The 13695-nt window shown below is 51.5% G+C and overlaps 1 protein-coding gene across 1 annotated transcript; it reads left to right on the top strand.

Moving 5' to 3' along the window:
• The first annotated feature begins 7164 nt into the window (after nucleotides 1-7164).
• Nucleotides 7165-11933, top strand: CCDC68 (coiled-coil domain containing 68). Its single transcript, XM_009882045.1, has 8 exons — nucleotides 7165-7227; nucleotides 7782-7907; nucleotides 8139-8267; nucleotides 9255-9337; nucleotides 9916-10021; nucleotides 10857-10940; nucleotides 11262-11338; nucleotides 11861-11933. Exons 1-8 carry the CDS (start codon nucleotides 7165-7167, stop codon nucleotides 11931-11933), a joined length of 741 nt encoding a protein of 246 aa, XP_009880347.1.
• The last annotated feature ends 1762 nt before the right edge of the window (nucleotides 11934-13695 follow it).

Here is a 13695-nt window from a genome sequence, read left to right as displayed (position 1 = left end):
CCCCCTCCCTGGGCCTGGGTGGCACCCAAAGACCCTCCGGTGGCCCCCAAAGAGCCCCCTCCCCAGCCCCAGTGGCACATAAAAAGCCCCCTCCCCGACCCCTGGTGGCACCCAAAAGGCTCCTCTCCAGCCCCGGGTGGCACCCAAAAAGCCCCTCCCTGACCACTGGTGGCACTCAAAGAGTCTCCGGTGGCCCCCAAAAAGTCTCCAGTGGCCCCCAAAGAGCCCTGGCCCTGGGTGGCACCCAAAGACCCTTGGGTGGCACCTAAAGAGCCCCTCCCTGATGCATGGTGGCACTCAAAGAATCTCTGGTGGCCCCCAAAGAGTTTCCAGTGGCCCCCCCAAGAGCCCCAGCCCTGGGTGGCACCCAAAGAGCACCCTCCGTGGCCCTGTGTGGTACCCAAAGACCCTCCGGTGGACCTAAGGAGCCCCTCCCTGACCCCTGGTGGCACCTAAAGGGCCCCTCCACGGCGGCACCCGAAGAGCCCCTTCCTTGGTGGGCACCCAAAGAGCCCCATCCCTGACCCCCGGTGGCACCCAGAGACCTCCTCCCCGGCCCCACTGCGCTGGGGGCTGTTAGGGGCCAGGTCCCATCCCCAGGTTGGGGGCACGACCTGCTGTGCCTCGCTGGGACCGCAAGCGCTTTCTCACCCTTTCCCCCCAGATTAGCGCATCCCCAAGAAACCAAACCCTGAACAAATCCCCGTCCCCCGGCGCCGCCTTTCACACCTACCGACCGCCGCGTGCTTTTAATAACGCATAACCCCTTTTTCCCCCTCTCCTGTATCCCCGCATCCGTTAATGAGGCCGTGTCAAGAGAGAAGTGAATTATTCCCCCGGGCTCGTGCGTAGGTAACGCCGTCGGGATGAGCGAACGGCTCGCGGCCAAAAGTCTGTGGGTTGTTTGCAAAGCGTCCCCGCCGATTTCTCGGGTTTGATGGCGCGTTTTGCTGTTACTCACCGGTTATCTGATCCTCTCCCTCTCCCGCCGTCGTCCGCAGAAGCGCTTTTGTGCAGCGGGAGAAGAGGGGAAAAAAAAAGGTACATTTGCCTGAGGAGAGGATGTTTACACGTACGTTCCTGTGTTCATAAAAACTGTGTCTCAAACGCTTGTGACAACAACAGTAACAAATAACTGCTTGTCTGTGGATGTGCCCGGGCATTAAAAGGCGAATGAATATTGTATAAACTCTTGTTGGGCTCTGGAAGCAGCCTGGTATTTATTTACCTGAGGCGTGCACAGGGAAAAAAAAAATTATATATCTACGGAGAAACCTTGCGTTTGAGTTACAGTGCTCAGCTGGAGACTGACGTGGGATTACCCTACCTGACTACTCCCACTAATTGCAATTAAAGGGCTTAATTTCATGCGAATTACTCCCGTGCAGCCCTGCCTTCGTGCCGTCGCCGGTCACGCTGCCCAGCGTGGAAAGAGGTTTACGGTAAATACCCGGGGATTGCAGGGGAGCTGCCTTTAGTCCCTTTAAATTCGCGGGTGTCCCTCTTAGCTGCCCCGGCGGTGACGAGGCTCCTGTCCCGCCCCATCCCGTCCCGTCCCCTGCGTCACCCACAGCCCACGCGCCCCGGGCATCCGTGGTCCTCCTCCCCGCAGGACCGGTCCCTAAGGTGGGCAAGGAGCTGCACCGCTCTCCGGCCAAGGGTGTAAGGCCGGAAACGCTGGTTTCTAGTGAAATGCTACTCAAAAGAACGTTATTCTGAATAATTCGGGTTATATTCTGAATATAAATGCGAGTGGCGCTTTGCGTGCTGCGTCCTGCGCTCTCTCCTGCGTGAGCTTCCGAGCAAGCAAACCGGCGTGAGCAAAAGCGAGAGGGTCGTGCTCTTATATCCATAAAAACATAAGGTGGCTGTTAATGCGCCTGTCGCCACGATCTCCGGGCTCGCAAAGAAACTGCGGGGTGCCGCATGGGCCACCAGCGGGTGAGAGTTTGGGAAGGGCATCAGCGGGGTTTTCCTGCGAACCTTAAACCTCTTCGACGGTGCCTTCTAGCCGGGAAGGTCTGCGAATAACAGATGGAATTGGCGCTTCTTTTTCCACCCGCTTCCCAAGCGGGGGGAGCATTGGCGTGGGGCAGAAATTCACCCCCGTGGCTGCTGTCTCCGTGGGGTGTTTCGGGGGCACCCGCTGAGCACCGTCCCCTTAGGGGCCGGGGAGGCACCGGAGAGCACTGAGCTCTGGGGGGGCACGGGCGGCTTTGGTGGGAGGGTTCTGCTGCAACCCTTCGCCGGGAGGACAGAGGTGCCGTCCAGCTGTGCACAGCCCTATGGGCAACTCCAGCTGTGCACAGCCCTACGGGCAGGTCCAGCTGTGCAGCCCTGCTGCTGGTGGTTGCCCAGCGGGGCAAGCAGGACCTTCCCAAGGACTTCTCCCACCCAGGCCAGGGCCAGCAGGTCAAGTTAGAGATGTGTGTGACTCTTGGCGCCGCCTTCTCCTGCCCCAACCGCTTCGGAGCCGGAAAACATTTCCGTTCCAGGAGTTGTTCCCTGGGGCGAGCGGAGGTTTCAGCCTGAATTATGCTGAAAGGAGAATTGAGCCTGGGTTGCCTTTGTGCTGGGTGACTCAGTAGGTGCCGGATTATTTCGGGCAGGAGGGAAAACAGCAGCCAAGGAGAGAGAACAACCTTTGCTTAACCCCTTGTAGGGTTGGTGGGAACCGTCCTCCGTACCCGTGAAAAACTTTTTCTGCGCCACGGCGGCGGGCGTTTGGGGTTTCTCCTTTATTTCCCAGCCTGGAGAAACTGTGACGCCGTGAAATCAGAGGACGACGTTTGGAGTCAGTGATTTTTTTATTTTTTTTTGGCTTGAGGTCAAATCCCCGGAGGGCTGTGCCCGCGTATCCAGCTCCTCTCTGCTATTCAAGGGGAAACGATGGTAGGACCGGTAGCCGGCTCTTGCGCAGCCCGATTTTCCTCCTCTCTCCCGTGTCCAGAACAGACCAGCTTGGTGATGGCCAGGGACGGGGCATCTGCTGATGCTCCTCACGCTTACAAGGTGGAGAGGAGTAAAGGAAAGCGATACGAGTTTTTATTATGTTGCTCTTCACATTTATAAATCACCTAAGAACTAGAGTCCTAAGTAGTAGCCCTGGGGCACTTAAAGCTCCCGCGTTAAATTTCTTTACCCTTCTTTATAGTTAATTTCTAATTTGGCCTTCTGTTGTCTGTCTGGCAGAGAAGGTGATGGGATGCGGAGACGTCCGCTGCTGCGGATCCACCGGGACAGTTGTGCTCCATGCGGCTCTGGGTGGGAAGGACGTTCCTCCTCCCCCACAGCAGTAAATATTTCAAGTTGCCTCATTCAATTTTATTAGCGAATGAGGCAGGTAAGAAACGCGCTAGGCTGAGCGCTCTGCCCGGTGGCGCTGCCATACCCGGGGTTGGGATGACTCAGGGAACACAAGGGTTTGGCCGGCAGCATCGGCACGGTGCGGGCAGGGCTGCGGTTACGGAGCCAAACTGCGGAGCCCCGAGACCTCGAACTTAACTGTTTGAAGAATAAATTAATTTTTAAGTGAAATATTAGTGTAGATGATCTGTAAGCTTTGAAAAGCGCGACCACTTTTTGTCTGTTCCACTGCGAGCCCATCCACACCCTCCGTGCTCCGTAACTGGCTTAATTATTCCTCTGTGCCGACCTTAATTGGTTCCAGAGTTTTCAAATGCTCTCGTTAAAAATCAGGGTGGCTGATGTGCAGCTGGGAGCTCGCTGGCTGCCCGGGACGGGGCTGGAAGCCCACGTTTTGAGATAAGAGACGCTCCGTTCAGAGCAAGGCAGCTGACACTGGATGTCACCATTGTACAGCGCAAACCCAGTCGAAGGTTCTCACCACTTTATTCTCCCCGTGTGATACAGAAGGGGGGGGAAAAAAAAAAGCCTTCTATTTTGTTTACCAGGTTTGTGTGTTGTTTTTTGGTTTTTTCCTGAGCGTTGTGATAACAGTCAAGCTTTGTGCTGCTTCTTACATCTAAGCAGGAGCGGGGGTTAATCCTCCTGAACTTGATTAAAACCAGTTCTGCTCTGGCGTAGTCGTTGGGAGCGTAGAGCCACGCGTGGACCGAATTCCCCGACGGCAGTGGGATTACCGGGTGCGGGATAATTGAGTTTGGTTTATAGATTTCGCAGGCGGATGGCAAAAGTTCCGGGTTGTTCTTAGTTAAACTGCAGGAATGTGTCAGTTATTCACTTATTTTCTGCCTGGGAGCTCTGGCCACGTGTTTCCTGAAATAATAACGGATTGGGGTGTAGGCTGCTAGCAAAAAGTAATTGAAGTCTTCAGTGAAAATAATGTGTGAAAGTATCTCTTTCCCCATCATTTAAAAAAAAAAATACAGACACCTGATTATTTTTTTTTTCTAAGTGGTCCTTAATGTTTGGTGCTTTAAGCTTGCAGTGCCTCCTTGGCTCCAGTATGGAGCTGAGATGGAATGAAATGGGATGGAATAATGGGATTATTTCCCATCCCTCTATAATGAAACAAGCCCCTCTCTTCTCACCCTTGTCCAGACCAGAGGAACGCACGGATAGTGATGACTACCCTGCTACTCACTGAGCAAATAACACAAGAAGACCGCGGCTCGGAGGGAAACTACGTCCTTTATGGATCCTCGTGTTCCCAAATCACCGAGGAAGCTGAATATGTGAAAAAGGTATTTCTGTGGCTGTCACTGTTCTGTTCCTCTTTGCTTCGGCAGGAAACAGGGTGAGCGAAACTAATAACGAATGGAAGAGACAATTCTGACATGCGTGGTGATACGTGCTTGGAAAACCTTTTGGTTTACACATCAATTCTAGAAATACTGGTGGTGTGTGCTAATATACCTGCAAGTTTTTCTTGGAAGCCGTTTGCTATGTAGTATCATAGAATGGTTTGGGTTGGAAGGGACCTTAAAGATCATCCAGTCCCCCCCTCTGCCATGGGCAGGGACCCCTCCCACCAGCCCAGGTTGCTCCAAGCCCTGTCCAACCTGGCCTTGAACACCTCCAGGGATGGGGCAGCCACAGCTTCTCGGGGCAACCTGCCCCCGGGGCTCACCACCCGCACAGCAAAGAATTTCTTCCTCATATCTCATCTAAATTTCGGCTCTTCCAGTTTGAAGCGATTCCCCCTCGTCCTGTCACTCCATGCCCTTGGAAAAAGTCCCTCCCCAGCTCTCCTGGAGCCCCTTTAGGCACTGGAAGGGGCTTTGAGGTCTCCCCTTTTTCACCTTCTCTTCTCCAGGCTGAACCACCCCAACTCTCCCAGCCTGTCCTCCCAGCAGAGGTTCTCCAGCCCTCCCAGCATCTTTGTGGCCTCCTCTGGCCCCTCTCCGACAGGTCCATGTCTTTCCTATGTTGGGGCTCCAGAGGTGGACACAGCACTCCAGGTGGGGTCTCCCCAGAGCAGAGCAGAGGGGCAGAATCCCCCCCTGGCCCTGCTGGCCACACTTCTGATGCAGCCCGGGATGTGGGGGGCCTTCTGGGCTGAAGCTGAGTGGTACAGCTGGGCTTGGTCCGTGGAAGAGCTGAGGAAGCTCCAGAGCAGGGAGAAACCTTATCTGAAGCAGAAGTATTGGTGTGACGTACCTGGAGGATCAGTATCTCGAAAGGTGGAGGATGACCCGTGGGACAGGCAGGTCCTGGAGGTGTCAGTTGGCAAACGGAGAGCACAACGTGCAGTGGTTTTGAGATGCGTGAAATAGTCTTGGGTTGTTCCTTTTCTCAATGTCTGAAGAAATGAAAGAAGAATGGAGATTAATTAATGCCTTTAATGTGTGTAATGACAGAAGAGAAGACCTCAAACTTTAGATTGAAATGAAATACGATTTCTTCCTTCCCTTCACAATTACCTTTATGAAGTTGCAGAAGAAACGCTGCAGCTTTGAATCTGAAAGCGTTGTGCTGAATTCGTAAGCATCTCGCAATATAAAATCATTGCCATGCAGCAATAACTGAGAAAAAAAGCATATTCCACGGTGGTGACACCGACTCCTGAAGGGCGTGGGAAGCGGTGCCGTGCTTGATGCCGACACCACTGTGAATAGGTAGGACATGCCCCGTTGGTTTTGGGTTGGTTGGTTGGGTTTTTTTGTAAATAAGAGATCTTGTGAGCAACGAGACTCAGCTCAGCGGATCCGATACCTCATTTCTTTGCTCTAAGCAGCAGAACGGGGTGATGATAATGGGCAAAGGCGGTTTTTCTTCCCGCATCCCGGCTAAGCCCAGGAGCGCGCTGTGCGCCGAGGGAGAGGAAGGATCAGTGGGCTGAACGTGGCTAATTAAGAAATAACCGTTCACAAGACGTTCTTTTTAAAAAATGCCTACTCCTTTCTCCGTTCAGCTGAGGAATGAGGTGGAAGAAAAGCCTCTGCAGTGAAAAGAAGGTGATTTATAGTTTAAACCCTTTAAAAAGTACAGCCTGCCCTTTGTTCGCAGTAGTTTATTTTTAACAAATGGACTTGGCGTAACGGCAGAAAGGATGCCAGTGCGTTCTGGCCGAAGGCTGACCGATGGCAGGTCGTGTTCCTTGCGCGTACCACCTCTCACCCCAGCCAGGAGGCGAGCACACATCTGCAGACACCTCTGGGGGGGAAAAGGGGTTTAAGCAACTTAAAACCCCTTTAAACGAAGCGGGTTCGAGCAAAGAGGCAGCCCCTAGGAAGCCAAAAGATTGGGAAATGTTAACAAATAAAATAAGCTGGAGTAAGAAGTAATTCTTTTCATGGGAAGTGTTGGGCAGTGGTTGCTCACGTGTGTTTCTGCAGCCTCGCCTACAACGCAACGCATGGCGCGATATTCTAAAAGGTAATTAATCTTATACCTGTGGAATAACGCTGTAGAGAGTGGGAGAGAGTTATTAACTGGAATCGCCGTGGAAAGCCCCAGGGAGCTGAACAAGCGGAACATTTTCACTCCAGTTGAGTGGTGGAGGTGTTGGAGCTGTGCTGGCTGCTGCCCGCGCGCACCTCGGACCCCATTCCCTGGAGAGGGGCGGTTCTTTGAAGCCAGGTCTTTCAGACTCGGACCAATCGCTCCAGCTGGTTTTCTATTTTTTGGGGTTTTTTTAATAATTTCCATGTGCGTTTCCTTTAGCAGCTTCCTCAAGTCTCGGGCAGTGAAGCGGAGTCGAGGAGCGGCGGCTGGAGCCGCAGTCCCGTTGCGACCACGATGAAGGAAACAGAAGAGCAGCTGCTGGTGGTGAGCAGGGAGAACCAAGTGCTGAAGATCAAGGTGTGTTTGGTTATTGGTTTGGGGTTTTTTTTAAGGTTTCAGGTGAATATATGTGCCTTGCAGCCCAGTTAGAGTCAGGTCCCAGCCCGGTGCCTTTCCTTCGGGGAAGGGGCAGGCTCCTCTTCGCTTCCCCGGTTGCTGCAAACTCTCGCGTTCCAGCAGGCAGCAAAATTCACGTCAAAATTGGCTTCTGGGGACACATCCCATTTGTGAGACAGCAGGGTCAGCTCTGTTGGTGGCTGATAGAAGATATATTTACAGGCGGTTGGAAGCGCATCTCTCCTTTTAAACCATCAGCCTCCGTTTGTCATGGGGGGATGGCTCAGTATGGAACAAATCCGCCTTTATTTGGAAACTAAAATGGCACTCTGGTATTGCCCACAGGTGTTGAGGATTCCTTCCTTCCTTTCTTTCTTTCTTTCTTTCTCGACGAGGGTAAATCCTGACATTTGATCTTGTAGAGAGGGCTTATTTTGCAGCACGCGATGATAACATTGCTTTTTTTTTTTTTTAAAAAGCGCAATGTATACGTGTTGTACAATTACTCGTTTTAGCTGGAAGCCACGAGAGAAGCGGGGGTACAGGCGCTCAGATCTGCATCCCAGAGACTGTATGAGAATTACCAGACTCAGTCAGAAGAACTGAAAAAAAGCCACGAGAATGAGAAGAAGCAAATAGAGGTACGAATCTCCCCCACGTATGGGCACGACCGTCCCGGGGCTCTGCCTCTCTGCGCTGCAAACTTTGACCTAGGACCTACCGAGGGTCTTCTGCTAGAGCAGCGGGGAACTTAAATAGGAAAATTAAGAAGTATTTTGGGTTTATTTGGCTCAAAATTCCTTGAGGTCTGTCTCCGTCCATCCGCTGCGTTCACCGGCTCTCATTAATGCCTTTCTTGCCCTCCCCCCAAGGCCTACAACCTCCAACAAGAAGAGAAGCTCCAGCAAAGCTCAGAAAAGGCCGGCCGTCTTGCCGAAGGCATCAGGGAAAAATGTACCCGCATCGCAGAGATGGAGAAACGCGTGCAAAGGATGGAGGAGGTATGTCCACCCACTCATCACGCCCATCCCAGCACCGGGACTCGGCGTAGGTGAGAAACCTGCCCTTGGAGTTCATTGCTTTCAGGGTTTTGGGTATGCTGGTTGTTGGGATTTGGGACTAAAAAGGCTTCTGCCGTGTCACACCAAATTGAGAACCTTTAGCTGTAACTAGAAATAAAACGTGCGATTTGAGCTCCCTCCTTCCCTTATTTCACAACTTGCCTAAAACTTGTAGAGCGTCACGGAGAAGTCTTAATTTGTAGCTATTAATGATTTCTACTCCTGAAGAGTTTCGCCTTCCCTCATGGGTGTACTTCTAGGATTTGAAATGAAGACGTAGCCATCCTGGCACTAAAAACTACTCCGTAACTCTCAGAAAAATGCCCCTGTAAGCATCCGAAAGCCCGGGCAGGTGAACAGCTGCCGTCGCGATCTGACCCCTGTGTGCACAGAAACCTACAGAAAACAACTTCTCCTGCGTTGTGAATTTGCTTTGGTGGTTTTAGTTGGGCTGGAAGGCGCAACGGGCTCCGCGTATGGTATTTTCTGATGTATGCCCTCACTAGGTGTGGGAATTTCTCCTCTGGAAGTGCCATTTTAAAACTAAATTTTCCCTGTCTTGGGATTCCTGTAATGACAGGGTCACCGAGTGTATTTCCACCCCCATCATACATAGGTAATCTTTCTGATATGAAGAGTTTTATCATCGGTTTTGTTCAGATTTTTCCCTCTGTGGACAAGGTTTTGAGAGGTGGACGTAGCAGTAACGCGGTATCTCATGGCTGTTGAACATGGATTCTCACAAGACCTAAGGATTGTGGTAATTAATTAAAGGAAAGAAGTGCCCTTTTAACAGAGTGGTGGTTATTGCTGAGTTCCATCTGTTTTCAGACCCTGAATGGAACTGTTGAAGGCACAGCCAAACTTCTCTTGCTGAGCAAACAGTAGGAATCGTAACACAACTTTTATCTGACTGTCTTTCCTTAGGAAAAGAAAACTCTGATAGAGAAGAAGATGTCATTTGAAAAGATGCTGCAACAGATGATGTCAAGGAATGAAGATGGCAAATGGTGATTAAATACACGCGATAAAGTCTTTTTCTTTCTTTCCGGGGGATTATTTCACATAGAATATGAGACAATCACTTGCTCAAAGTTCCTTCTGGTAGTAAAATTATTCATGAAGAAAGCAACTGGTTAAAAACCTGATTTATCGTGATTGCTTGAAGCAGCCAAGACAAATGTTGGTGTCCTACAGCTCTTAGATGTTGATTCTGCTCAAATTCCTAGTACTTTTCCTTCTACCTCACGCGCACTAATTACTTCCCTCTCCTGATCCTCGCGTGGAATCGATGCTGCTTTGGTGACATTGTGCACGCAGTAGGTAAGGCAATAGCCTTCATTATTTGTGAATTTACTTATCAACAGCTAATGAGGGTGGTCCTACCAGGCAAAATATGTCTCAAACTATGGTTTTATTTGTTCTGCTTAATAAAGAAGCCTTTATACGTATAGTTCCGTATGAATTACAGCTCTCTATCCTCAGGAACACCCGTGCGAGCGACAAGCTCTTGAGCTGACCCCGAGGTGGGCAATGGGTCGGCGATGGCTGGGGACTGAACCGGGGGGTGCTCTTCTCTCGCCCGCAGGTGCCTACATCTCCAGAGGCAGATTTCCACCCTGCAGGAGCAGATCAGCCACCTGCAGCGCGTGATCCAGGCACAGCATCACAGCCTGCGCGGTGCGATCCAGGAGGTCAGGCTGGCGTGGCCGTCCCACCGGGAAGGTCTTCCGCGGTCGGAAAAAGAACTGGGAAATGCTGGGCTGTGGGCTTTTATAAGTGTGTGCGTCCTGCGGAGGAGCAGCATGCTCGTCACGCTGTGCCTGGTTTTGCGCACCCTCCGTTCAGCCATCCATACGCATTCTAACATTCAGGTGGAAATGGCATCACTAAAAATGGGGTTATTGCGGCAGAGTCGGTGATGTCAGGCAGAGCCCCAGGTTCTCCAGAGCGTTCCCGAGTGCTCCCCGCTCCATGCCGTGTTCCCGGAGGGGACTTGGCTGACCCAGGGATGTTCTGCCGGAGGCACCGGCCCTGCAGCTGGTTTCACATGAAGCCAGCGAAGCCAACAGGTTGACAACCTGGAAAGGCTGCAATGACGTTTAAAGCAATCAGCCTGCTTCCCAAAGTCACGACATGACGTGAGCCGTTGTTGTACTTACCGCCTGCTTTTGTAGGTCTGAACTCGGCCGTACTCCCCTCGCCTCGCAGGCTGCTTGTCTTTTCCCAACCAGCTAACGCAAGGTCCCACGCTAATTCGCTTTTGCAATTGGGTTTCTGCACATATGCCAACAAGAGGTAGACTTGTTACCCTAAGGAAAACATGACCCTGTCTGTTGAGAAATTGCTTTATAAATTGGTTAATCAATTAGTTTGAGTTCTTCTGCAGTAAAAGACTACGGACTTGAATGTTCTGCAATTCCCCTGGTACGGTCAGATGTTTAACTCCGTGGTTTTGTTCGACACAGAGAGATGGTTTGATGTATTAAAGCTTCCGATCTCTTACGAACTTTATTTCCTAACTCTCAGGCAGAGGAACTGAACAACGAACTCAGAAGTCAAGATAAAAAAATAGAAGACCTGACAGAGAAGCTGACTGCGCTGGAAGCACAGGTAAAATCCAAAAGTAAAAAGATATATTGAAGGGAGAGAGCAAAAGGAGTACTCTGCAGTCAGGGGGCCCTTCACACTGGTGGGCTTGTGTCAGTGCGATGCTGTTGGGGTGGTATTTTTTTTTTGCACGGCATCTTTTACTTGGTTTGAAAAAAAAACCCCAAAACACAAAAAAAGAACCCCCAAACCCACAGAAATCCTCCCCAAACACCCAAAAAAACCTTTCTGGAGGAGCAGCAGGTCCTAGCTGGCATCCAGGCTTGTCTCTCGTCTGCTACGTTCTGCTGAGAGGGGTTTATTTTCTTTTTTTTTTCCTTGCAGAATAAAGAACTTAAAGACAGAGTGGAGCTCTGGTCTGGCCAGCCCAAGGTTAAAGTTTCAAAAGCTGTCTGGACAGAGTAAGTACCTCGGAAGGTACTGCGGAGCGTGGGAACGGCTGAGCCTGTGGCTCTCGCAGGCCACCTCTGGTGTCCCCGTGGGGCTTTGAGTGAGCTGAGCCAGGACTTGCTGGGAGCAACCCAACTTCATCCCGCGGCAAAAAAGAGAGGAAAAACCCAAACTCTGTTTCAAAGTTCGTAGCTGGTTGGTGTGGGGGTGGTAACCCAAGCCCCGACTCCCACGCAGCCGTCCCGCTCGGACGGGGTGTGCTCAGCACATCAACCAGGGGCTTCTGCAGGAGACCGTCCATCCCTTCAAGATGAAACCGGAGCTTTTCCTGGGGGATACAGTCTTTTGCTGGAGTAGATCTAAACACGAGTTTCTGCTCTCAGCAGAACAGGCGTTTGAAATCAGCTCCTCCATATCCAGGCCCATAGTTATAAACCTCTGACTTATTTCATGTTGGGTTGTGGGTTTAAACCTGGTTCGGGCAGATGAAGGATGTCTAAGTGATCTCTACCTTCTTGTGCTTCACTCCTCAGCGCCCCACGAGATTTTGGAGCTTCTGGAGCGTCCCCTTACCTGATGCTCACCAGGCTGAGGAAGGAGAGCTAAAGGCACGACCGGACATTTATTTCCTACCTTTGTCAGAAGGACTTCTTCTGCGTGTCGCAACCTGTAACTCCCACGGACTCTTTGTTACTGCAAAGCGCCTTCAGCACACGCTGCCTCTCTACCACATGCGGTGCGGAAGCGATGCTCCAGAGCTGCGCTTGAAAGAATAAACCTGGAAAGAAGGCGAGAGCTGATGTGAGAGGTGGCAAAGGCAGCCCCGGCCGTGTCCAGGGGGTGCCACGCTGCCGGAGCAGCTCTGCGCCTGCCCTGCACAAAGGGCTCCCTCCCTCCAGACTGCGGCAGACACTCAGCTTAAGCGTGACTCTCATTTAGGTAAGACTGTAAAATAAACCTCTGGCTACCGGGCACGTTGTTACAGTCGCCGCAGAGGATGGAGGTGGTCCTGCCCTTTCAGGCGCTCGACCCGGCGGGCACAGCAATGTCACAGCGTCCTTGGGCGAGGAGCGAGCAGGTCCCTCTCTGGGTTAACCTGGCTCTTACTTTCCTGAAAACTTTCCATGGCAAATAGTAAGTTTTTTGCCCACGTCAGCGGGAGTGTGAAGTTCCTCCTTGAGCCTTCCCACCGGCTGAAATCCCTTTGGCAGGGGAAAGCCGCTGCTGCAGGTGGGAGGGCTGGTTTTGATCCTCCCCGGCATGGGAGAGGTGCTGTGGTGTCAGCGATCTCCCTCTTGGAGAGATGTGGCACACCTCGGGAGCCGAATGGTGTCCCCAGGGGAGCGACAGCAGCTTTGCACACTCACATTTACTGCCACGCTGCGGGAGAAGAGGGAATCTGAGAACGGCCGTTGTCCCTGGTCTGTCTTCTGATCCCTGACGTGCGGACAGAGCAGCATTTGGAAAAAAAGAAAAATAAAGAGAAGTGTTGATATTTAAATAAGGCTTAAAGGTACTAAGTTTCAGTTTGTTCTTTTTCATATCTAACTTCAGATAAGTTGGTGTCAGTCCAGGCTTAACGCGGCTGAGGTGCAAATAAAAGGTTGGCACCCACTTAACAGCGGGGTGAGGCCGGTTGTGCGTTTCGGCAGGCGCGGGCTGCCGGGTTATACTTACATACTCACCATTTAAGAGGGTGAGCTTTGTGAATTGTACCATTTCCCGGTCAAGTGTGGGTAAGGAGTTGGGGGTCAGTCCTTTCCCATCCCTCTGAGCTCAACGTGAAGTCGGGGTGCTGCCCCGCGGCGAGGTTTGCAAACGCAGCCCTGCTTTCCCTGGACCTCCACGTTTCCGCGAGCTGCCAGACTGCTAACACCGTCTGTGCCTCTCGGGGTGACGCCTCTGCTCCCCCCCGTCCCAAAAAAAGAGCCGAGACGCCCAATTTAAAAATGTACTTTTATTCTGAAAATAACAGTGCAGAAACTGAGTCACAGGATACATTCCTCAGCTGTATTACACAAACCCAGACACCAGTGAATCAGTTGACGGTATGTTTTGAAGCCACGGGTACTTTGGTACAACGGAGTGACATTAACATCGGAAAGCAAGCGCCACGGTCCAATCAAGGGGCGTCTCTAATAAAAAATACTATTTGTGTTCAAGATGATAGTTTCAATCACAGTCATAGCACTAGGCATAGCACAGATCTGTTGAAAGACAAACGGAAAACATGCTTACAGTAGCGTAACAGAAGGAAACACTCGAAAGGCAATCAGTACAGGATGCTTAGTGTTTATCCGGAAGGTGAAAGATACCTTAACAAAACCAAAGAAGAACCATTTAACTTCCATAAGTAAGTTGAGTAAGA

Source organism: Charadrius vociferus, unplaced genomic scaffold (assembly GCF_000708025.1).
Source record: "Charadrius vociferus isolate BGI_N301 unplaced genomic scaffold, ASM70802v2 scaffold743, whole genome shotgun sequence".
In the NCBI taxonomy this organism is placed as follows: Eukaryota; Metazoa; Chordata; class Aves; order Charadriiformes; family Charadriidae; genus Charadrius; species Charadrius vociferus.
This window is presented reverse-complemented; position numbering and strand designations above follow the sequence as displayed.